Genomic DNA, 25,508 nt, shown 5'->3' with positions numbered 1-25,508 from the left:
TGTTGAGGCTACAGCAAAGCGTGGCTGCCAGAACTCATTCCTGTGTGAAACTTTTAATTAGTCATCTAGACTATCCTCAAGGAAGCATCCAAGAAAGCAAAACTGTGAATTCCCTGACTGACTGTCCCTCCAGTGCCTTATGTTTTGTAGACTTTAGTACACTGATTCCCTGTTTCCCAAATGATATAACATCTGCTTTGTTTTCAGGGTGGAAAGCCCCACAAACATCGGAAAGATCGCCTGCAGGATCTAATTGATATAGGTTATGGTTATGATGAAACAGATCCTTTCATTGATAATTCTGAAGCGGTAAGTAAGCCTCATCAAAGCAGCAACAAGAAATAAGACAATGCTTTTTTTTTTTTTTTTTGATAAAGAAGAAAGGTAAGGGAAATAACTTTGAGCTTGTGTATAACTGGTGTGGATCCAAAGGGATAATACTTTGGGAATCCAATGAATTTGTATTTGTAGTCTCATTCAAGTATCATTATGTACTGCAAGAATTAAGAAAGATATTCCTGTATCACATAATTTTCCAGCTTTAGAAATTAAACTATTTTCATTTATGCGCCTTATTTACTGTGGACTGAAATTAAACTGTCTCTCTTTAATTTTTTTGCACTAGCTGTCTGGATTATTGGTCGATTACTGATGTTAGATTTCCTGCATTAGATCAGGATGCTATTCCACTCTTAAAAACCAGTAAGAGTAGGATGGTTATTCTAAATATTCATTGAATACTTCTGAAAAAATATGAGAGAAACCAGCTTCGTTAAACAGCAGAATATTAGAGCTTATTTTGTCTGAATATTTTTCAGAAATTAAAACACATCTTGAGGTAAAAGAAAAAGGCATTAGGTGCAGGCAGTATCAGGAATATCAGAGGACACCTGAAGATATGTTAGAGGTGATCTATGAAATTCTGAAAATGAGGAAGAAACTTGGAAGAGAGAGTGGATGATACAAAAGCTTGGATACCTCCTATAATTTTCACTTATTGGATATCAGGAAGAAGTAGGTGTACTGTTCAGTCGTACAAACAAACAGAACAACAAAAAACACCTGACACTTTAGTCAGTCTTCAGTTTCCTCCAGTGTTGAGTGACACTGGACAAAGCAGTAATGGTCTCCTGCTCTGAAGAGGAGGGAGCTAAAAGTCTGAGTGGGAAAGGAAAGATGACGAAAATAAGTTGTGGGAAAAGAGTAAGAAAAGCACAGCAGTGAAGTGCATTGCTTGGCATACATTATATCAAGCCTCCATTGGAATGTGGTAGTAGATCTGGGAAATTAACTCTGTAAAGAGCTTCTGTGAACACTGAGCTGTGAGGTTTGTGGCATATAGATGTTGCAATGAGTATTGCTCTTAACATCTGTGTGAGGTGCACAGGAGATGTGCTGCAGAACTGTTACCTTCTTGAGCAAAAGAAGTTGAGCTGTGAACTACAGTGGTTAGCAGGCTGAGCTCATCTGTCTGTATTGGTAGTTTTGAAATAGGTCTGAAGGCAAGTGAACAAGTTGTGTGAAAAGTGAGTTTGCTGTAGGTGCTTATTGTAGCTTGTATAAATTCGTGCTTTTTCTTGGTCTAGATAAAAATTTTAATTGAACTTGCCAATATTAAACTGTTATATCGTTATCCTTCAACTTCTGTTTGTGCTGCTGGAACACTATTGGGGCCTAAGCCTTGGTATGTCCTTTCCGAAGGTCAGTTTCTGACTTTCAGCTCAGTAAAAACCAATGTGCTTCACTCTTGCTGAGAAACCACTTGAGCCTATAGGCTTATCTGGTTTCTAACTGTTGCTGAAGTTAACAGTCCTCAGTTTTGAAATTTCTTGATACAGGACCTAAGTGGTATCTTGGTTTTTGTGGATTTATTGTGATGTATCACAGATCTGATACATGATGTGGATAACTTTCACTACACATAGTACAGGTCTCTATCAAAGACACACATGAGACCAGCAGGGTTGGATGCTCACTCGGGTATTAGTACTTCTCATACTGTGCCTCCTTCCAGTGCTGTTCTTGTTACCAGCAGCAGATCCAGTAGATTTGCAGGAGCATTTCCTTCTGATGTCTCTGGCCAGACTCCTTGCAAGAACATACAAAAAGCAGTTGTCAGAGGACCAGATGGTTGCATCATGTGGTAGCTGTGGAAGCTACTGGGGAGAATGGTGTATTCTCTAAAGATTGCCCTCCTGAACAAATCATTGACTTGTGGCTGCATTACAAATACAGACTAGTGAGAGGCCATCTCTGTTTTGCTTTTATTCCCATTTCTATCTAGAAAAGAAGAATGCCGTGTGCTAGCTGCAGAGCTTAAGTTGCTGTTGCAGAGCTTAAGGGTCCTGTAATATAGGAGTTAAGTTAAACAAAGCCTCTCATTCCATCTAGGATGCAAATGGGAAGCGTGGAGAAGGAAAATCTACATGTCTGGCTTGTTCATCCTCTGTGTGGCCTGCTATTAAATCACTGTGTACCCTGAGAATTGTCAGAGGCAGGCCCAGCCTGGACTTCCTACCTTTTCACAGAATCACAGAATGTTAGGGATTGGAAGGGACCTCGAAAGATCATCTAGTCCAATCCCCCTGCCAGGGCAGGAACACCTAGGTGAGGTTACACAGGAAGGCGTCCAGGCGGGTTTTGAATGTCTCCAGAGAAGGAGAATCCACAACCTCCCTGGGCAGCCTGTTCCAGTGTTCCGTCACCCTCACTGAGAAGAAGTTTCTTCTCACATTTAAGTGGAACCTCTTGTGTTCCAGCTTGAACCCATTACCCCTTGTCTTACTGTTGGTTGTCACTGAGAAGAGCCTGGCTCCATCCTCGTGACACCCACCCTTTATATATTTATAAACATGAATGAGGTCACCCCTCAGTCTCCTCTTCTCCAAACTAAAGAGACCCAGCTCCCTCAGCCTTTCCTCATACGGGAGATGCTCCACTCCCTTAATCATCTTTGTGGCCCTGCGCTGGGCTCTCTCCAGCAGTTCCCTGTCCTTCTTGAACTGAGGGCCCAGAACTGGACACAATATTCCAGATGAGGTCTCACCAGGGCGGAGTAGAGGGGAAGGAGAACCTCTCTCGACCTACTAACCACCCCCCTCCTAATACACCCCAGGATGCCATTGGCCTTCTTGGCCACAAGGGCACAGTGCTGGCTCATGGTCATCCTGCTGTCCACCAGGACCCCCAGGTCCCTTTCCCCTACACTGCTCTCTAATAGGTCATTCCCCAACCTATACTGGAGGCTGGGGTTGTTCCTGCCCAGATGTAAGACTCTACATTTTTCCCTTGTTATATTTCATTAAATTTTTCCCCGCCCAACTCTCTAGCCTGTCCAGATCTCACTGGATGGCAGCACAGCCTTCTGGCGTGTCAGCCACTCCTCCCAGCTTGGTGTTATCAGCAAACTTGCTGATAGTACACTCAATTCCCTCATCCAAGTCATTGATGAATATATTGAATAGTATTGGTCGCAGAACTGAACCTTGAGGCACTCCACTAGATACAGGCCTCCAACCAGACTCTGCCCCATTGACCATGACTCTCTGGCTTCTCTCCTTCAGCCAGTTTGCAGTCCACCTCACTACCCGGTCATCCAGTCCACACTTCCTCAGTTTAGCAGGGAGGATGCTGTGGGAGACGGTGTCAAATGCTTTGCTGAAGTCAAGGTAGACCACATCACTGCTCTGCCATCGTCAATCCACCTTGTTACGTCTTCATAAAAGGCTATGAGGTTGGTCAAACACGACTTCCCCTTGGTGAAGCCATGTTGACTGTCCCTGATGACCCTCTTATCCTTGATATGTCTTAAGATGGCACCAAGGATAAGGTGTTCCATCACTTTCCCAGGGATGGAGGTGAGGCTGACCGGTCTATAGTTGCCCGGGTCCTCCTTCTTGCCCTTTTTGAAGACCGGAGTGACATTTGCTTTCCTCCAGTCCTCAGGCACCTCTCCCGTTTCCCAAGACTTGGCAGAGATGATGGAGAGCGGTCCAGCAATGACTTTAGCCAGCTCCCTCAGCACCTGCGGGTGCATCCCATCTGGACCCATGGATTTATGGATGTCCAGATTGCTTAACTGGTCCCTAACCCAGTCCTCATCAACTGAGGCAAACTTCTCCATTGCCCTGCCTTCCTCTGGGGCCTCAGAGGTTGGAAGATTTACTTTTTTACACATAAAAAGTACTGGGCACAAACACTTGAAAAATGGGCATGAGTGCCTCTTGAATTGCTCCAGGATTGGTGACCTGTTGTCTCCCTCTGTATCCCAGGAAAAAATAATGGAAGTCTTCCTTAGAGTTTTAGTCCTTGTTCTTGTCACAGGTGTGAAAGAAATACTGAGCTGTTTGGCGCTGAAACAGATTTATTCCATAGCTTTAGAGATATTTTCCTTCTAAAAACAGATTTTGAGATAATGCCATCGAATATTATTCGTGAAATAAAACTAGCCTGTTTTTAGCAGGCAGTGTAATGGAGTTAAGGAATTCTGCTTCCTTTGGATCCATTTTCAATTAAGCAATTTTGTATAGGTAACATAGATGCATATATAAAAAATAGCATATGTAGCAAAGCATTTGGGTCTTCCAAGGATGCAGGAAGGCAGTAGTTCTGTGTGTTTTCTTGAGGGTAGGGATCAGGGTCAAGTGCAGGGAATCTGCTAATGGCACAATTCTCACAGCCAGTTCCTACCTCCCATCTTCCTTCAGACTTGTCTCCTCTTACATGAGTAAGTACATAGTTACAGGTTGCTGTTTGCTTTGGATGTATCTGGTATATATGTTGTTCAGTTTTTTACCTATTTCCTTGTAAAACTTTTAGCTGGTCCTGTTTGGAAGAAGTGGCTTTTCCTCTCTGAATGCAATTACAGGCAAGTGAAAAATCCATGCTTCAGTCTGTACAGTGGATATTTTTGGGTTGGGCATTTTGACTGTAGTCAGGAGTGTCAAACTAATTTTCACCAGGGGCCACATCAGCCTCGCAGTTGCCTTCAAAGGGCCGAATATAATTTTAGGACTGTATAAATGTAATTACTTCACATACAGTCCTAAAATGAATTGGAAAATGAATTTGACACTCTTGCTGTAGTCAGTGGGTCGTGAACTTTTCATTCCAGAATAAATCAAGACCATCTTACCATTGTTTCTAAGCGCTGTGTAGCAGTTAGTCTAATGACAGGTCATAATCTTTGCTTATCTTAATGGACTTCTGGTAGTAATACACAAAATAGTCGTAACCTGCAAAGAAAGCTGTCCCTCCTCAGTCTTTCCACTGCTTTGATGTTGGAATCAGGTTTTGCTGTAAACTGCCCAGAACTACATTCTTTGTGGAATGGTATTCCTGCAGATTTCTGCTTCCAGTCTGTTCTTGCATGCACACATGCATACATGTGCGTATCAGTCTGGTTTGGCTCGACTACTTGCTCTTGTGATGACCTCTGAATATTTGGTTGGTTGAATACCTTCCTGACAATGTAAGCTTTATATAGGTACAGATTCCAGGGGAATACAGTGTTTTCTGAGCTTTCTGCTAGGTAATATAGGACCAGGATCTGAAGTAATATATGGTGCTTTGTGAAAAAGTATGCCATTTTGTCTTAACTCAGGGATAATAAGACTTGCACATCCAAAACAAAGACCAGCTAGCATCTTGCCCCATTTTGGTTAGATGAACAGAGAGGAAGAACCATCCACCTAGAAATCTGTAAGCAGTGCAAGCTGTCTTTTGAAGCAGCGATACCAAGTAGTCACACTGACAGGAACTGAAGCAAAACGTGAATGCCAGGAGCAATGGGAAGCGTGCAGTTCAGTACTTTGGACATCCAGGGCTGTATGTCAATATTTAACCTAGTTGTCTATATTCATGGTTTTACAGCAGCCTTCTAGACACTGGTGTGAGAGTCTTGTGCTGCTGCGTAGGGAAAACTAACCTCCCAATGGTTTCTCATACATGGAGAGTTTCTCCAAAACAGGTACTTCAACTTAAAGGAAAAACTTGTTTTATTTCAGCTACATCTTGCCTCAGGAGCTCAGACCCTCTTAAAAGACAGTCTTTCAAGAACTTTATGTTGGTTTTTAATAATTCTAAACACATCGGTAAAAGAGTTGCACTTTTTCTATCTGGGTTCCCTAGAATACTTTCCGTAATTTTAAGGGCTTAGTCTTTGCAAAAACTCTGTGTCATGAGATTCAGTTTTTATGCATTTTCAGGATAAATTGGGTTTACTTCATCTTGTAATCTCCAGGCTTATTAAAGGTGTGATAGATTTAATAACCTCTCCCACTCTGGCTTCCCCTTAAGAGTTCCTGTGATTGTGATCTAAAACTTGAAGCTGATGTATTGCCAGTAAGAGCATCTTTCTCAAAACTCTTGAATATCAAGAGATGCTTTTTCCCAGTGACAATGGTATTTGTTTGGGGAATGGCAGGGCTCACTATGCTGATGGTAATTTTTACCTTTTTGTGAGGTTGTTTTAGGCCAACTTGATGATGTTCTCTCATCCTTCGTATTCAAAGGAGCTTGTTTTATGCATAGCTATGGAGATCAGTGTTGTTGCTTGAGAAAGATAAATGTCTCTTAAAAAAAGAACAAAACAAAGCCACCAAGTTGCCAGTGTTAGAGGCATATACAGAAAAATGCTACATAGGATCCATTATTAAATATACTTTCATGATGTATTGAGAGAGAAATTTAACATTCCTGCATTTTTTCATGTGGTAAAAGCCACCTTTGTAGATTTCTATCACAAACCTCATGCACTCCAAATACATGAGAGTGCATTAAAGTTTTGGTGTTGTTTGTGGTTTGTTGGGTTTTTTTGAGATTGACTTACTAGCTGTTTCATTGGCTATGGATTTGTGTGCTTATATTACTGGTCTGTCTTCCTTGTTCATTGTCACTCTGCTCAGTCTTGGGAGTTTCTGTTGTTGGGGAATGGTGCTCACTTAGCTGAGTGCACCATGTCACCTTTAATAAAAGATGTCTTGCGTGCTTCCCAGGTGTCTTCAGGGTAGATCTGCCGGTTGGCACCTGACATGTCATATGCATTTGAGTGAACACAAGGGCAAATTTCCATTAGGAGATTCTTTCTTTGCTTTTTATCTCTCCTCACCCTGTTGTCCCCAACCCCGTGATAGATTAAGGTGTAAAGTGGAGTATCAAACAAATAGGATACTGTTCCACTTATATCATTTCTTAGGAAGGAATAAGTAATTTCTTCAGTTTTTTTTTTTTAATCCCATGTTCTGGTCTAGGTTTCAACCAGGTGGTTTAGGACTGCTTGTGTGTTTAATGACCTCAGTGGGAAAACCGGGAAACTGAAAACTCAGCATCTGCATAGGTACCCGGAAAAAACTTGAGACCTATCTGGCCTTTCTAGTACCATTGTTTAAATTTGTGTATATCAAGAATATAAGAGTAAGAAATAATTATGATAATTGGGGTAGCAACTTCTTGCTTTTTGCTAAATTTAATTTTTTGAAGAGCACAAAATCACTTTTATAGGATCATTTCTGCAATTTCCTACACAGAAAAAGCTAGTGCAAAGCAAAAGTCTTGGAAGTAATTCATCAGAAGATTTAGAAGTTGCAAGGGCCATGTTCCCTTTAACTGAGAGTCCTGAAGAAACTTTAGAAGGAAGTTTAGCTGTTGCCAGTATCTTATACAATCACATTCAAACTTTCTGTTCAGTTAGGGCCCTAGAAAATAGTGAGCTTACCTCAAAGGAGGGAGCATGAGGTACATCGTGGTCTGCAGACCCCAGTTTTAATTAAGTTGAAAATAAAATGAGACGTTGAGTTGTAAGTTATACCTTGTTCAGTAGGCTGAGAACAAACCAAATTTTGGTTGGGAAAAGTAAACTCTCAAGGATTAAGGAGAACTGAATGTCAAAAAAGTCTTTGAAAGTCTGACTACATTCATAGTCCTCAGCAAAGCTGTTGGAACCTGAACTGGTAGGTTACGTATCCACATCTTGCTGACCTTGTTTGCCCGCTCACTGTTATAGGATAGTTTGTTCATCTGTATATTGAACAAATTCTGCCTTTCTGGTTGCCTTGTTCCTATGGATCTGTGCCACATAGCATGTTGATCATTCTGATTATCTGCTGCGATTCATGGCTTTCTCACTTGAGGACCATCTCTAATACATACTTTTACTTGTGTGTTCTCCAGGGCTTCCTTTGCTGCTCCGCAGCGAAGTCTTTACTGTGTTTCCCGTTACTTGTTCTTTGCTTCTTATGATAATGGTCCCAGCTCTGACTGTGCTTTCTCCTTCAAACTTGGCAACTACTGTATTCTTCTGTTTTGATCTTGTACTGTCCCAGCCTAACCAATTCAGTTCACACCCTGTCAGCTCAAAAGGGAAGTGCCTGCTCTATTAGGCACTGTGGATAATAATTTATTTTCTTTCCTTTTCATCTTCCTTGTATGTAATGAAGCTGTTTCTGAGAGCTGTGGAAAAACATCAGATTTCTCTGAAATTCTCACCCAGCCTCCACTCTAAAGTTTACTTTGCATCTCCTACTTTGCATGATTGTCCTTGTCTCTTAAAATGAGTAACGAGTCTGCAGCTAAGCCACTTTGCTTTCATTTTGTCCAATTAATAGATTCTCCTGCTTTCTTGCACTAGTCTTTCATACGATCTGAGGGTATTTCATAGATCCTGTCACCACTTTTCTTTTCCCTTTCTGTACTGTTTCTTAAGTGTTCCATTCCAGGAAGATAAAAGGTGATGACTCATGGAAATTTCTAACTACTTATTCAGATCAGCTTCCTTGTTGGAGTATACATTTTCCTCTTCCAGTTAGCTCCTCTTCTTGTCTTAATGCTTTTGTTAGCCCAGACTTTCTGGTTCTTAAACCATTTTATATTCAGTATATTTTGCATAGTGTGCAGGGGGAAGTGCAATAAGCTGTTAGCTGACACTCCACTTTGCACTGTGTGTGTTCCCTTCATGTAGGTGATCTCAGGTCTTCATTTAGTGTTGTGCCAGTTAACACTGCCTACTAAATTATTCAGCATTTTCAATTCTGTTTTTAACAGATATGAAGTGGAAAGCCTGCTGGTTTGAACTTCAAAATAACAAACATATTGTTTCCTTCAAGTATCTTACTTAATTCTTAATCATTTGGCTTGTGCTTTATTACTTGCAGCTGTAACTCAAAATCAACTTTTTTCTCTGCCAGACTGAATACCTCTGAGGTGTGTCAAAATCCTCCCCTTTCAGAAGAAGGGTAGAAATTGATTCTTAGTCATTGCCCTGTTATTGTGTCTTTCTGGTACTTCTGTAACAGTTTCTAGGTTCTGTAAATGCTTCCTCCTCATCCTTGTTGGCAGGTATGTGTCTCAGGCACTCTGGTTTTATGGTTCGAGGCAGAACACAGCTTCCAGAATTGTATTTTTTGCTTATTAAATTCACCATCTTAGAATTTTCAGTATTTGTAAACAAAGACTGGTAGTTCAAATTTGGAGTAGTTCAGAACAACATTATCCTTCTGTGTAGTGACAACAGCATTGTCCTGGCAACCCTCCCTCAGTTCTGTTGCAAACACTTTGTGACTTGTTTTGTTGATACTCATGCATAGAGCTAGAATGAATCTGTTCATCCTCCCGACTTTTTTGAGAGTTTGCTGTTAACAAGATATTTCCTAGAGATTAACAGTTTTCTGGTAATACTTGGGGGAGAATGTCATTCTGAGGAGGCTGCTGGTCACAAAATAATAGAACTAATATTGTCTTCCACTATACTTAATATTGACCACGTTTCCTGTGTCTTTGGATTTCAGTATTTCTTAGGATACGGCTTTGTAATTCTAACTTGGAAATTTCTTCATAAAGACTAAGTGCTTTTCAAGTTAAAGTATGTATAAGAGTTTGAAACTTTTTGTGGTTTTAAAACTATCTAAATAGAGCAAGAATATATCTGACTTTCAATGAAATAAGTCCTAGCATTGTGGTAGTTGTATAAGAGGCGATGTGATATTCAACACCTAAAATTGGAAATAAACTAAGAGATACTGTGGCTAAGTTTGTCATGTGTGGGATAGCATTTTTAATGAAAGATAATTTCAGAGAACTTCATAAAAGAAGTAGGTTTTTGAGCAGGGCACTGTGGTTAGAGTTGGCACTAAATGTAGTGTGTGTTGAAACGTCTGCAAGTGTGAAGTGCACTGCAGAGACTGGTATTAATGAAAACCGTGGCGGTTGTAATGAAGCAAAGCATATAATCTGAGAAGGTTTTTTATGCCTAATGTACAGAACCATCTCTACTATCTTCAGTCCTATTTCCTGGATATAACATCCAATTCTGTAAAAATTCTTAAATAGATTAAACTTCTTTCACTGCGATATAATGATTGTTCAGACTGTCATCTTTCTTTAAAAATGTGGAAGAAATAGGTTCTGGAAATAACTATAGCTATCACTTACAGATACACTTTTATCACAGACCTTTTAAGTTATGTCTAACAGAAGATCATTTGAACTGCACAGTGTCTTATAAAATTGAAAGGTATTCAATAGAAATATGAAAACTAAAATTTAAAATTAATAGAGGCAGATTTGAGGGGTTTGGGGGGGATTTTATTTGGTTGTTGTGTTTTTTGTTTTTTTGTGGGTTTTGGTGTGTGGGGTGTTTTTTTGGTTTGTTTTTTTACAAAAACTGTTGTAAGGCAGTTGTAGCTGAAAACGAATAAATCACTATGTGCCTGCCTGCTCTGTGGACTCCAGTGAACAACCAAGTGAAGTTGCTAATAGGCAGGTGGTGTATCATTGTTCATATGGTTCGTGTGTCTTGATATTTAACATCTGGCATAATGTAACATGCTCTCAGACAGAATATTGGGGGGAAAAAAGTTGAAGTTTTTGTGACTTCCCCCTCCCCGCCCAGGGAGAGGAAGGCAATGCCTCTGTGCCCATCCTCATTCCCTTCAGAAAGCAGTGCTGTAATCCTGTCTTCCAAAAAAAGGGCATTGGTTTGAAAGTAGAAAGGTTATACTATGATATCAATGTTCTGTGCCTTGGCTAATAAGTTTTCAATAGCACTGCTGTCCTGTTTCTACTCTAGCAAGCTATGCTGTGTGCTCATATATAACTTTTGATGTATAGGGACTGGTAAATGAACTACACATTCATTTTATTAAGAAGTGCTGATAAACTCATCTTTTTCCTGCCCAGTATGATGAATTGGTTCCTGCATCCCTGACAACCAAATATGGAGGGTTTTATATCAACACTGGTACACTGCAGTTCCGCCAGGCATCTGACTCAGAGGATGAAGACTTTGCAGAAGACAAAAAGCATAGGCCACCTAAAGTGAGTGATCCTCAAGTGATCTTAATTATGCTTTTTATACTGAAGTTACAGCCAGGTGGACATTGGGAAATACTCGACATGCTTAGAATGGCTCAGATGAAGAGGCTGAAAGCAGAGTGATGCACAGCACTGTTCTGTTGCATTTTCTGTGTTGTGGCTCAAGTACTAGAATATGGGAAATAACTTGGGATGTCCACACGCTGTCTTATAACGCTAACCCTCGGTTTAGTCAAGCTAACAAGTTATGTCCGTCCATTTTGAAGTGACAGATGATTCTGTAATTTTATAGGAAATCTATTATACAAGATGAAAACTTAAATTCTCCAACACTGCTTTTTTGATTTTGCACAAAGTTTGCATGATTTGGGATTTTTCCTAATATTCAGAATAACACCTAAACCAAAATATCTGTTAAAATAAACTCAGCACATAAGAATAACTATATTAAAAAGTGTATATATGGTCTTTCCCAGACACCGTGCTGTGCTGTTCTGCGTACTTTGAAAAGTTACGATCAACTTAATTGCTTGTATATGACATTTACAAGTTCTGTGCCATTCCAAGAACTTCCTGCTTTCTCATGTCCTTTCCTGCTCTGGAATTCTTTAACATAATTTTAAGGTTCTTGTATTGGATCTGCCTGGGATGGAATTAACTTTCTTCACAGCAGCCCTTATGGTGCTATGATTTGGATTTGTGACGAAAATAGCGTTGCTAACACACCAGAGTTTTGTTTGTTGCTGAATAATGTTTGCACAGTGTGAAGGCTCTCTTTTTCCCTGCCCTGTACCAACAGGTAGGCTAGGGATCAGCAAGAACTTGGGAGGGGAGACAGCTGGTCTGAATTTTCCGAAAAGATATTCCATACTGTGTAACTTCATATTCAGCAATGAAACTGTGGTAGCAGCAGAAGAAGGTGGGGGGAGATTTGGTCTTCCAAAGTGACCATTGCTCATACTGGCTGGGCATCAGTCTGCTTGTGCCTTAAAGTATTTTTCTTATTGAAAACTCTGAATTCAATAACTGTTTAAAAATGATTAATGGTTGAGACTTGTCAGTAACTGTAATTGCTGCTGAGAATCTATTGGTACTGTTTGCCTTTATGCATATTGAGGTATTTTTCCTGGCTCTGAATTGGGAAGTGTAAGGAAAATGAAATGTTTCTTGCTGTAAAAGTCCCTTAAGGTGGAAGAATCACTGTCCTTTATTTGATCTGTTTTCTAGATAGCAAAGTTAAAGGAAAGTGAAGATCGTGGAATGAAGAAGCGCAAACGGAAAGATGAAGGGACAGAAAAGGAGAAGAAGCCTCGGAAAATGAAAGTTCCTAAGCAGTTGGGGTAGGTTTCTTTCTTAAGACAAACCCTTGAATCGTATGTGAGATTTGGTTTTGAGATTGTGTGCCATAGCAAGATTATTACAGCTGTTTAGAATATTGTATTTTTAAACTATAATTAATAGCTAATAGTTTTGAGGTTGGAATGTGTGGAGTTTTTGCATAAATAAGTCCTACAAGCTGTTTATTTTGAACAAGGAATAATAAAACGAGGAAAGACAAATAACAGAAAAAAGATTTGAGTATATGAATAGCTTTATCTATCATAGTTTTGCCCGAAGTCTTACGTAGCACTAAGAATTACATCTTCTAATGAAAAATAATTTTCTTCCTATCCCTTGGTTTCTAATCTGAAAAACTATAAACACAACTTATTCTACATGTTTCTCACTAATTTTGTATGTGCTTTCCCGAGTTCTGAGGCTAGCATGGAAAGATTAAGGTGGTGAGTTTTATTTTTAATCAGCTTCTAGAAAACTATCATAGAGTGAAAGTTTTCTTATGAATATTCAAGTTGGTACTGAAAATTTATTGATAGTAGTTTTTTATCAAGGTGATAAATTGGCAGAAAATGCTCAGTTTAGGTAGCATATAGATGTTGAGACCGCATGTCAAAATTCTTAGCAATGAAGAGAATTTTTTAAAATGTACACAATGTACCTAGACTTAAAGCGACCTGCCACCATTCAGGAGTCTTCCGAGAGGCAAGTTTAAGTATTTTAGTAGCATAGATCAGTCATGAGTTCAACAACTGTGCCAACATTTTTCTAATTGCAAAGTCAAAAGTAAATAACCTTTGCCTTAATGTGTATAAAATGTAACAAAACAAATCAGTTGGAGGACATGAAATCACATGACTAGCAAAGATTTATTGTAGTTGATAGAACAGACTGAAGATGGAAGCACAAAGTACTTGCTTCTTCTCCCATAATTTTTTAATTGTACTAAACTCTCAGATTTTTGTTAAAGGTTATTAAGACCTCAAAAGTCACATGCATTCTAATGAAGGATTTCTTTCTTCTGCAGAGTAATGGCCTTAAATTCACACAAGTCTGAAAAGAAGAAAAAGAAGTTTTATAAAGACTCACTCTCTCTGGCTGCCATGATCCGTAAATTTCAAAAGGAGAAGGAAGCCATGAGGAAGAAGGAATCTAGTCCAAAACCTCCAGTGACTATTGCAACCTCTACCCCTAGTAAAATTCCTTCTTCCTCTCTCAGTGCAGGAAACGATATCTCTGACTTGAATCTTAGGATCAATGACCCTGTCCTCTCCATTTTTGGTAGCACAAATGACCGTGAGCTCCTGCAAGAAACTGAAAGTGCCCTGGAGATGCTGGGAGACATTGACTTTGACAAGTTGCTTGATGGCACTTCTGATGGCAGCCCGGTATCTGAGCTGTCAGGAGAAAATGGAAATGTCACTCAGGCAACCTACACCTCTCAGGTCATGACACCCAAGCAGGTGCCTGCCCTCCCAGAAGGTCTGCCTATGCTTCTTGAAAAGCGAATTGGAGACCTTCGAACAGTAAGTATGAATTCGCTGCTAAGGAATTGCATTCAAGAATCTGAGAGAACGAGGAAGAGTAATTAGGGCCTGAGTTGTCCTCCTTCAATTGCTGACTGAAGCTCTAAAAGGTAGAATTTGTCTTAATGTCAGTCTTAATGGCTTTACTTATACTGAGGTGAAAACTGGCACAGAGGTGATGCAGGTCAATTGTTAAAGCAATGTTTGTTTCGCAGTTGAGACAAGGTTTTATAAATCTTTTATGTATAATAATTTGTAATGTTTGTTTGGGTTTTTCCATAATGGAAATATCAGTGTTGTTTAACTTGAATTATTAGTTGGTGAAACGGATGGGTCTCTTCTTGTGTTGGAAGAGGAAATCTTAAATACGACTGCAGCTTTTACAAATCAATGTCTTGATTTTTTTGGCTTTGTAACACAAATGGTAACCTGCCAGTTTAAAAAAACAAAACAAAAAACCAAAAAACCAAAACCAAAACAAAACACCACCACAGCAACAACAAAAACCACTAAGAAACACCACCCAACAAAAAAAAAAATGCAATAACCACAAAACTGAGTATTTTCTTTTGGAAGATTAGAATGGAAACCAAACTTGTCAATATTAAAGAAAAGTATTAAAACTGCAGGTTACAAACATCCCAGTAGCTTATTGAAAGGGATCAGAGCTGTTAAGGTATTATATGCTCCTTGTTTCAGTTGTGGATGTTAATCTGTAGTTGAGAATGAATTTGTTGTTTGTTTGTCCAGATTTCTGATATTAAAGCTTTTCCTCACTGAGAATAAAGTGCAGCTTTTCCTTACTCAGAGCAAGTTTTGAAAAAGCAGTTCAAGTTACTACCTTTTTTTGGGGGAAAAAAAAAAATAAACAGCAAAGCTTGCTTTGCTGTATGTTAGAACAATGATAAAACAATGTTTATCTTACCTGTATATAAATGTCTTATAGTGTTCTTATTTTAAAATATACCAAGCTAAATACAGCCAAGGGGTTAATACTTACTCAAGTGAGATTTATTTTGCTATGAATCAACAATAAGCTTCTAGCAAAACAGCAGAAAACTGGATTAGCCCAAAAGTCAGGAAGTGTTAGTGGCCTGCCCCAAATTCATGCTGCTTCCCTGTATAATGAGTCCCCCTCAGCTGGAAGAAAGATTTAATTCAGTGGCTCTTGGAAAACCTAACTCTGCTCTCTTCTGCTTTCAATCATGTCTTCTGGAAGTTTGGTGATGGCTGAGCAGAGCAAGTGTATCCATACACTTGGGGAAAAACTAGACTGTGTGTTGACTTAGATTGCAACTTCCTTACCTTCTGCAAATTACAGTTAACTGCCATATTATCAGTGGGGGAAAACATCTTCTAAAAAGCAGTAAAAAAGAAATGGGTCTTGTGAGATACTCAGCAGGCTCACAGCTTTAGCGCTCTTTACTGCAAAGAAAGCTAACCAGTTTATAAAGCTGTAGGAAGAAGCTTGTGTTCCGTGAATGGAGTATGATATATCTAGATTAAAAAAATAATTTAGAAAACCATCAACTAAATACAATAAAAACTTCCTGACTGACTTTTGTATATTAATGTCTTCTAGTTCCCTAAGTGGACAATTCTTAACTACCATGACAGAAGACAATATTGTACACAAGCATAAAAGTAATAAAATGGCTTTTTTTCTATTGTGAAGGTAACTGTTAAAATAATCTCTCAATGGAACACAACCAAACAAAACAGTTCAGTGATAGCAATGCACATTTTGAATCCGCCAATGCTGCTCTCTTCAGAAGCCAGCAACACTGTCCGCTATGATAGTATAATGCTGAAATCAGCTTTTAATGTCTACGTGGGACTAAAATGTCAAAGCGTATCTTTCCTTCCACTTTATATAAACCAGAAGATGATGATAATCCTTGTGTTTATTATGCTTAAAGATGCTGGGTTTAAGACTTTCAAACTTGTCTTTTGGTATCCTATCACTTTTAAATATCTATACCCTTTCTAATTTTTTTAGCAGGACAAAGGCTTCAGTATTCTTAAACAGATAGTACCATCCCCTCAGCAGCTGAACTTGCAGTAGAAAGTAGTGAGCAGAATGCAGTCCTGACAGGAGCTTAAAAAACCTCTGGTATCAATGTTCATGACTGAAGCAGTAAAGCATTCAAACAATGGGCTACCTTATGATTTCTGATAGACTATCAGACTCCTGTTTTCCTGTGCAGTATAGAGTTCACAATTCCAGAATATACTTCTTTTTCCAAGCGTAAATGGGTCAGTTACAAAGAGCAAGAACAGTAAGTATTTCATAGCAATAAAGGGATTTTTATCAAGTTAACACTTGCATTTATTTGTAGTTTTTAGCCATGATGTCACAAGTCACTACTTTTTTTTTTTTTAACAAGGCAGTATTAGTGGGTTTTAATTTATTTGAATATTTGGCCTCTTAGCATGTTGGCTGCCTCTAATGTTTGTCAGCCATTATACTCTTCTGCATGCATATCCTTTTCCAGCTCCTCTAGGTATGCACTCTCTGGTCCAAGTGTCAGAATGTAAGATGACAATAAGCCTCTAAAAGTGTGGGGTTGTTTTTCTCTTCTATAAATCTGCAGAGTGGATGAACACTAGAGAGAAAATCTTACTGATTTTTGTAGAATGGTGCAGGGAATTGGCTTTCTCCTCCAAGCTGTCACTGTGAAAATAATCTAGGTGATAAGAACAAAGATAACGGGATTCTGTGTGGGAATTCCTGAGAGATCAGTGAAAACTTCTAAAAAAAGGAAGTATATATAGGAATAAGTCTCTTGTTTGTTTTTTTTTTTTCCCCACCTCGAACAGACTCGGGAAGAGACCAGGCAAAAATACTAAAGAGATATAGTCTAAAGATGGTGGAAATGCTGGAGAGCACCAGAACAGAGGGATGAGGTATTCCTCTAGCACACATAATCCCTTTGCAGAAATTGCAATGAAGGATTGAGGTGGATCTGAGAAGGCTGAGAAGTTGTAACTGGGTGAGGGATGTAACAGGGGTAGAAAAGCAGCCTTTTGTAGATTGAGAGTAGAAATGTGTTGATGCTCTTGCCCGCTTGACTTGTTAATCAGTGTTCTTCCTGTTGAAGCAAATGGTGGTAGTGGAATCTTGCTGGTGGTGAGATAATGAAACATGTCTACCATTTTCTTTCTGTATGCTTATCGAAAAGATGAATGTGTTAACATGAGTGATCTAGGCAGATTCTAAATAGAATGATTATTTGCCCTAGAGCAAGGAGTTTTTGAGTATAATAAGAATCCTCACCTCTTTTTCTGAACAGCTGAGTGTAGTTTGGTTTTGTTTACTTTTTTCCGAGTAATTCTATTCTCCAGAAAATAAGAATGTGATACAGCTGTAAAAGTAAATATACAACGGTTGTTGGGATAAAATGCTCTATGAACTTTTAGATACTCTTTATTACTGTATTTTCAGGCCGCCAAGATGTTTGATGAAGAAGGCAGGAAGAAGTTTTTCACACAAGACATGAATAATATTCTGCTGGAGTAAGTGCTTATCTGTACAACCTTCCCTTTTTGGAAAGGGGGTGAAAGCAAAAGTACAGAAGAGGAAATATTATTGAGGTTATTCCAACAAAGCCCTTAAAAGTCAATGAAGGTAGATCAGTCTAAGCTAGTTATTAGCTAAAGAGATTTATATATTAATATAATTCCTGTCATGACTGTCTGTCTTTATCCAGTGTAAAGTGTCTTGTAATGCCGTGTCCTTGACTTCATGCGTGAAATTCAACAAAACTGCCATTATTTCTTCCTGTCCCCCACTTCCATAACTGAAAACACCTTCAGCTTTCATGAAGGAAAATGCCATCTCTTTTTACGCTTAACAGAGTTTAATGTAGAAGGTTCTGTGTTCATAATCTAAGAAATAAAAAGTAACCTCTAGAAGACTGTAGCAGTCAAAATTGTATCAAGATTGATGTGAAATGGTGGGAGGTTTTTCTTTTTAGAAGTGAAATTTGAATGGCAGTGTTTCAATATGGCTGGAGAAGTATGTATATGAATGGTTTCTTGCCATTGATTAAGACTTCCTCCGTTTGTAAAAGAGTTTAACTGTCTGAAAATGTCCCAAGCTGCTATTTTTAGTATGCATTGCTAGAATGTTACAAAGCTTCCTTAGGTTTCTGTTCAGTTGTCATCTTCATCTTGGAGTGCCTCACTGGTTGACTCTCTTTTGTTTGTCAGTATTGAGCTACAGTTACAGGAGATAAATCCTGCCATCCGCAATGGAGTGTACTCTCACCTCGAGGCTTTTGTGCCGTGCAATAAGGACACACTGATAAAGCGTCTGAAGAAGTTACACCTCAATGTCCAGGTAACGGAGAGATTAGCTCCAGCAGGAGTCGTTTATGTAACAGTGGTGAGGACAGAATGCCGGAGAGTAGAGCAACAGCCACAGAGTCTCCAATAACGCAAAAGAGTTTGTATCAGTTGCTAAATCAGCTTAAAAGCTTTTTTTTTTCTGTGTACATGCTATTGTCAGTTCTTCAGAAACAAATATTTTAAGTATTTCAGACCATTTATTTGAGAATGAAGTGCTTTCATCTTGAAAGCTGGATACAGGATACTTATCAAAGTAGCAGAACTAGAAAGCCACAGTAATCATAGTTATGACAGCCTAAAAAAAAAAAATTACTGTATTCATTTTTGTGCTGAGAAACTAGATAGGTGAGACTGATAATAGATGACCCAGCCTGTACTGTTTGTGCAAATTTGCCTTTGTGGCTAGGTCTTACAAATACTTTCTATGTCATTTGCAGTTTATTTGCTCTTAAAGAATATGCCTGTTTAATAAAAAGTTTTCTGTGATCTGAAGTATCCTGACCCAATTACTTAGATGAAATCCAGGACTGAATCTTGCAGAGGGGCTGAGGATCATGAATGCAGAGATCTCAGAACTTGCTAAGGCGACAAACAGATTCATATGCTATTTCTAAGCAGTAAGACATAATAGCACATAGTACTCTAGTTCGTCTCTACATTCTTAATCATAACTGGTTATTGAGACAGAAGATTTAGGAAGAGAATTTGAAACATGTAGAGAAGTATATAGTAAACTACTTCAATGTTTGACATTCTTTATATTTGGAGACAATTCTAAATATGTAGTCCTTACCTTTGAGGTACAGAAGTTATATATAATAATATTCTAATACTCAGATAATCTAACACATATGTTTTGTTCCTTACCTAGGATTTTTTTATACCACAGAGTTTTTGGAGACTTGATTAATTGAATACTTATTTGCAAGTGCTGAGATACTTGGTCAAGTCATCTGTTTTTTTCCCTCCAGTGTTTTTCCTTTGCCTATTTTTGATAAAAAAGCATAATTTAATGAGATCATGCCATGATATTTTGGGATATTCATGAAGATATGTTTCCACATGACTATCTTTCATTGTTCCTGGTCTCAAGACTTACATGAGTTGTATGAGAAATTTCAAGTATGTGTATTTCTATAACGCTGTTGCACCTAACAGGATTCAAGTGCCATGTAGGAAACGGCTGTTGCAGTCTCTAGTTAGCACTGGGAATATTGCCTCATGAGTGAATGCGAAATAATTTTTGTGAAACCATCAGAAACATTCTTTACATTGCGTCTAATAGGGCTGCTTTGGTGTTTTCTCTTTTCACAGGATGACCGCTTGAGAGAACCACTGCAAAAGCTAAAACTGGCTGTCAGTAACGTCATGCCTGAACAGTTATGCAAGTACCAAGAGGACTGTCAGGCCCGCAATCAAGCCAAGAATGCCAAGTAGGTATTTCTGGAGTCTGTGCATGCCCATTCTAGAGTCCAGCTGGAAGTCTGTCACCATGTTGTTCATTCTCTGAGCTCAGCAAAGTACTCAGCTCCAGTTTACAGGTGTCTGTAGGCTTTTAATTTACAAAGTACTTAGTTTTGTGTATGTGATGTTGTCACCTGACTTTAGAAAGAAATTCCGTTAACTGAATGAAGTAGCTTTTGTGAGAAAAAAATTATGAACTGTGAGGAGGATACTGGAGATTCCCAAAATGCCAGATTAATGGAGGAAGATGGTGTGTTCAGGTTCTTGATATATTTTGTCCTTGTTCACTGTAATTGCTTCCCTCATAGTTTACTAATTTTAGACTTAGAGAACCATTAATAGATTGATAAGCATCCTGCCATTTCCCAGTAGAAGTGCTACATGAAGCTTATAGCCAACATGCTTGATAGCATCCATGCAGTGTGTCTTTTATGCTTGTCCCTGAGGACTGTGAAGGAGAGGGAGATGAACTGTTTACCTTTTCAGAAATGGTATAATGAGAATCTGAAGACAGGTCCTTTTTTTTTTCCTAACACCTAAACCCACACTCCTTTCTCAAGGAAACATTTTGTCTGTGGTGTACACCTATAAAAAACCCAATTGTTCTAACTGTAGGTTGCAAGCGGAAGATGAACGAGAGAAAAATGGATCAGAGGAAGATGACGATGAGAAACCTGGAAAGAGGGTTGTAGGACCCAGAAAGAAGTTTCATTGGGATGACACAGTGAGGTGAGACAAAACTACCTTTTTTGCCAAGTTTTTCACTGACTTCACAAAGGGATCTCCAAGGGAATGTTGTTATATGATACTGTTTAATAAATAATTGTTCTCAGAAGTACACCTCAGAAGTTTTGGCTAGTGTTGGGGCTAAACAGGCAAGCAAGAATGCTGCAATGGTAAAACATCCTTTTAACTTGAAGGTCAGGATAATCCTATGTGCAGCCCTTTTTTCACTGCTTGTTTGTCTGCTTTGTCCAAATACATGAGAGTTTTCCTGCTCCTAGGACTTCAAACTTCTTTAAGCAAAGAACAGAGGCATAAGCAGAGTTACACCTGCTTCCCACCATTCTAGGAATAGGTCACAAAACATTGTCACCCGACGAGCGGTAAAGATTTCTGATGCAATAGAGCAAACCACCAAAGTTGATGATGCTGTTTTGGCAAACCTCTGAGTTCTTGGGCAAGCCAGCATCCAGAACACATGAATCTTAACTCCTTCCATCCCCTCTGAACAAAAATTCGATGTTGTCTCTCAAGAGCAACACAGATTCTTGTCTGAAATGATGAATGTTTGGTTTCCTGGAATAGAGTTAACTGAAAACTGAAATTACTATTATTAATCTAGATAGGCTTTTAAGCAAGCAGATCTTTCTATATTAGTTATTTCCCGTGCAAGATCTAAGCTAATTTTACTACAAGTATACATACTATTAAAATGGGCTGGTAGACTTCTCACACTGAGTCTTTTTAGTATGTTAAGATGACCAAGAAGCGAACTTCATGGAATATATACAAGCAGTATAGCTTGGACTGACCTGGAGGGAGCCGTACTTAGAGATATTTAAATCTTGCTTGTGGGTTTGGTTTTGGTTTTTTGTTTGTTTTGCTTTTGTTTTTTTAATTCAAGAGGCTCTGAAAGGCCAATGCTACTTAACTGTGTGCACTTCAGTGTTTGGTTTTTTTTTTTAGGGACAGTAAAAGACAGCATCCCTGTTCATCTTTGAAATATTCAGTGTAGAATGGATTTTACTTGCTTTCAGACATTCTCCATCTTAAATGAGATAAAGGTCACTGTGCAAGGTCACTGTGCGAGGTCACTGTGAGCAAAGTGACAGGAGATGTTTCAGCTAGGAGGAAACCACAAACAAAATGTAAAAGCAATTACAAAATGATAGTAAAGATGAAAAAAAAAAATGAGCCATACAATCTGCTGGAAACAGATAAGTGACATTGGCAGATAATACCAGTTGTAGTGGTAAACTTCCAAAAGAAACAATGGGAACTGAGTTCTTCCTACAACTGGCAATACACAGCAGCTGTACAGCATCAGTGCTTCCATGTCTCAGCCTTTTTCTGCTGAGCTTTTGAAAGGATTGTTAATTTCAGTTTATTTATTGTTTCTTTCTGCAGGTCTCTGTTGTGTAATCTTGTCAAGATCAAGCTGGGATGCTATGAGCTAGAGCCAAATAGAAGTCAATCTGCTGAAGATTACCTCAAAACCTTTATGGAAACAGAAGTGAAACCACTTTGGCCTAAAGGCTGGATGCAGGCAAGGTAAGATACCTGCTTTATATTTCTGTTCATTTTGTTGTTAATTATTTCTAGGATCTTGTTTGTCATACATTTGACTCAAGCACGTACTATTAGTATTGGTTAAAACTTCAAAATATGTCAGTGGAACTGGAATATTTTAGAAGAATTAATGCTTTTCAGAAGTTACCTTTGTCTTGTTTACGAGCCTGAGAGATTAAACCCCACTGTTCTCCTTGGAGAACTATTTGCTTTTGTCATCTTCTGGAAACTGAGTTTACTGATGTTCACGCCACATTGCATGATGCTTCATTTGAAGGGGCAGTATGAGGCCAGGAGTGACTGCTTGGGAAGTTTTTTCTGTCATATAGAAAGTGATAGTGGTTTAGAAAGTAGTTTTGCCTATATGTTGTAAGCAGTCCGATAATGCAGTGTGACATAAACTTTAAAATTATAGGCTGGAATTTCAGCACCAGAATTCACAGAACACTGAGGTTTGTGCTCTTTATTTCCTGTGTGCAACTGGGATGCTCTGTGATGCTGCAGTTAAAAATATACCAGTTTCTTAATGAGAATTTATACTTGTTTCCTTGTAACTTAAGAGGAAATAGTCACACAAAGAGAAAAATTTTTAAAAAAAGCGATAGTAATCACTGTGAAATAAAAATTTGACAAAGTTTTCAAACATTTTGAAGTGAAAGAAAAGTAGCAAACATAGATGACATAATTTATTTCTTTCTGTAGCAGCCATTGCAAAAGACAGTTTCCCATCAAATCTTGACTTAACTGTAAAAGCTAAATGATACAATAATACTAATGAATTTTCTCAAGAACACCTTGATTGTAGATTACTGAAATCTGTAAAACTGTAAAAATAACTGTACGAAGATACTTCCTAGAATAGTCAGTGTAGAAAATGAGGTAGTAATAAGCTGCTTATAAAGTAGTAATGAATGGAACAAATGAAGTGTTACATTTCTTAGCGTTCAGCTGATGGGGAGCAATGTAATATAGATTTGGAGCCTGGTATGGTGAAGAATATGTGAATGTGGAGATGAAGTGGAATCTGAGAAGAAAGACACTGGAACTGTAGCAAGAGGATGTCAATGTTTTCTTACTAGATTACATGAGATTTGTGGATACTTGGATTTTTCATAACTATTGCAGCTCTACAGGATGTGTTCTCAGTGGTGAAAAGCTCTTGTTCATGATGTGGTCAGTGCTAGTGTGATGGCAGTGGTGTAGGAAAATCTTGTCTGTTCTAGTTTACCTACATGGAAACAAGGAAGGGCATCAAGTTTTCATTAACTGTCTGCTTATAGCTGCATTTGGGTAGCAAGCTGAAATATAAGTACAGGGCAGGAATCATTTTCAATTCCACATGTCAGCTCAGGAGTTGATAACACTTCGCATGCTTTTATTTCTGTGTTGAGATTTCTCATACCAGCTCTTGCTATTCATTGGCTCTGCAGCAACACGTGTAAGTCCAGTGTAACTGAAGTCACAGAAATGGTACACAATGGGCTATACAAAATACTAAAGAAAATTAGAAACAAGTTTGGCTACTGTATTCCAAGTTTTTTTCCTCTGTGCTTTAAAAAAAAGTAACACTCACCCCCCCCCCCCCAATAACCACAACCAAAAAACCCAAAAAAACCACCACCAAAAAACCACACACCACCACAACAGACTAACTACAAAACCCAAACCTATGACCAATGTGTGGACATGTAGTGCAAAGAGTTTACAAGATTATTGTTGTTTAAAATATTTCATTAGTCTTTGAGAAGAGAGAATTCAAAATGTATTTTTTCTGTCTAGCTGAAGGAGGTAATATTCCATTATGTTAACTTCTGCTTGCCATTTACTGAGGTAGTTTGAATGTAAACTTGAAGTGGTTTTGGTTTTGTAGCATTCTTCTGTTTATGGCACCGTGTAACTGCATTGTGATGGCAATACAGACAAACTAGCTGCTGTGGGGACAGATAATCAAAGGATTATTTTGAAAATTCAAGGTTACTTGAGTACTTGGTGGTCATATGCTGATTGTCCCTGTAGAATCACCTTACACTTCTTTTCTTGCTATTCTTTTAGGATGCTTTTTAAAGAAAGCCGAAGTGTTCACAATCACCTCACTTCTGCTCCGTGAGTATAATATTGGCAACTTGCTAGCATCTTTAGGTTGTTCATAGTATTTTTTTCCTATCTTCATGCTACCTTTTTTTGGACAGAGGGGAGGAGAGGGGGACATTTTGGGATTTGTTTCAAAATATATGTATTGTTTGTAATTTATTTTGATGCTTTAATTTAAACATTTACCTGTAATGTTCTTGTAGCATTGTATTTTAACTCTGTTATTAAGTGGTTAGATACCTCAAGTAGCTATTCATTCTTGGGTTAACATCTTTTTCTCAAAGTATTTTGAAGCACTATACCTAAATTTTGCTGTGCAGCACATTGAACTGAGGAGACTGCAGTACTTCCTGCTCTTTTCCTCATAAATACCTCTAGCCACAGAAGGCTGTGTGTCTTAGTGGAATTTTACCTTCTTGATTTTTTTCAGACAACGTTATGTCCCTCCCAGAAGCTGCCCTCATTCAGCCATAATTCAAATAAACAGTTATGACTTTGAGTAGCACCCAGATTACAACCTTGGTGATAAATATGATTAATATAGGATATTTTTTTTTTACACAATAGCAAAACTGAGTCATAGTCCACCTACAGTAAGGTCTTTTTTTAACCAGGCATATTCCTAGTTGCCTAGGAAAGGAGAATAAGTGACCTATAAGATGGAAATGTGTTGATCGTCTTGAAGAAATAGAAATGAGAAAAAACGATGTGAAATGCTTCACTTTTAAGTTGAAGCTGATGACTTAATTGTTAATGCAGTCCTTGCTCACAGAACTGCAGTTGGTGCTACGGTATTCGCTTACACTGCAAAAGAACCTGGAAGTTTGTTAAATGGCTTTTTTCAACAAACAGAAGTTAGATACAACTATTTCACAGTTGATAAGCAACAAAACACTTTTTTTTGGGAGGAGGGGGGAAATGCAACAAGTGTACTCCTCAGTGACAGAAACATCAACATAACGTGAAATTATGTAACTATTATAGGTGACTTCAGTATAGAAAAAGCTCTGCTAAGTAGCCAAACTCTATAAGGGGCTGAAATTACTTGATATTTTGAAGTTTCTCTAAATCAGAAAGGTAAAAAACAGCTCTCCTGATATGCATCAGGTTATATCACAATTCAGTGAATATTGCAGGTAATTT

The 25,508-nt window shown here is 38.5% G+C and overlaps 1 protein-coding gene across 1 annotated transcript in view; it reads left to right on the top strand.

Annotated features, from left to right (window-relative positions):
* The window catches only part of UBN2 (ubinuclein 2), a 52,394-nt gene that overhangs the window by 8,661 nt on the left and 18,225 nt on the right, over window positions 1–25,508 (top strand). The window contains exons 3-12 of the mRNA XM_065635818.1: window positions 208–309; window positions 11,173–11,310; window positions 12,535–12,647; window positions 13,670–14,168; window positions 17,614–17,684; window positions 18,381–18,510; window positions 19,833–19,951; window positions 20,598–20,711; window positions 22,113–22,256; window positions 24,327–24,377. Coding sequence (XP_065491890.1) covers window positions 208–309; window positions 11,173–11,310; window positions 12,535–12,647; window positions 13,670–14,168; window positions 17,614–17,684; window positions 18,381–18,510; window positions 19,833–19,951; window positions 20,598–20,711; window positions 22,113–22,256; window positions 24,327–24,377 — 1,481 coding nt within the window. The remainder of the gene's footprint in view (window positions 1–207; window positions 310–11,172; window positions 11,311–12,534; window positions 12,648–13,669; window positions 14,169–17,613; window positions 17,685–18,380; window positions 18,511–19,832; window positions 19,952–20,597; window positions 20,712–22,112; window positions 22,257–24,326; window positions 24,378–25,508) is intronic.

The sequence above is a fragment of the Caloenas nicobarica genome, chromosome 1, assembly GCF_036013445.1.
Source record: "Caloenas nicobarica isolate bCalNic1 chromosome 1, bCalNic1.hap1, whole genome shotgun sequence".
Classification (NCBI taxonomy): Eukaryota; Metazoa; Chordata; class Aves; order Columbiformes; family Columbidae; genus Caloenas; species Caloenas nicobarica.
The sequence above is the reverse complement of the archived record's forward strand: the minus strand, read 5'-3'. Positions and strand labels throughout refer to the sequence as shown.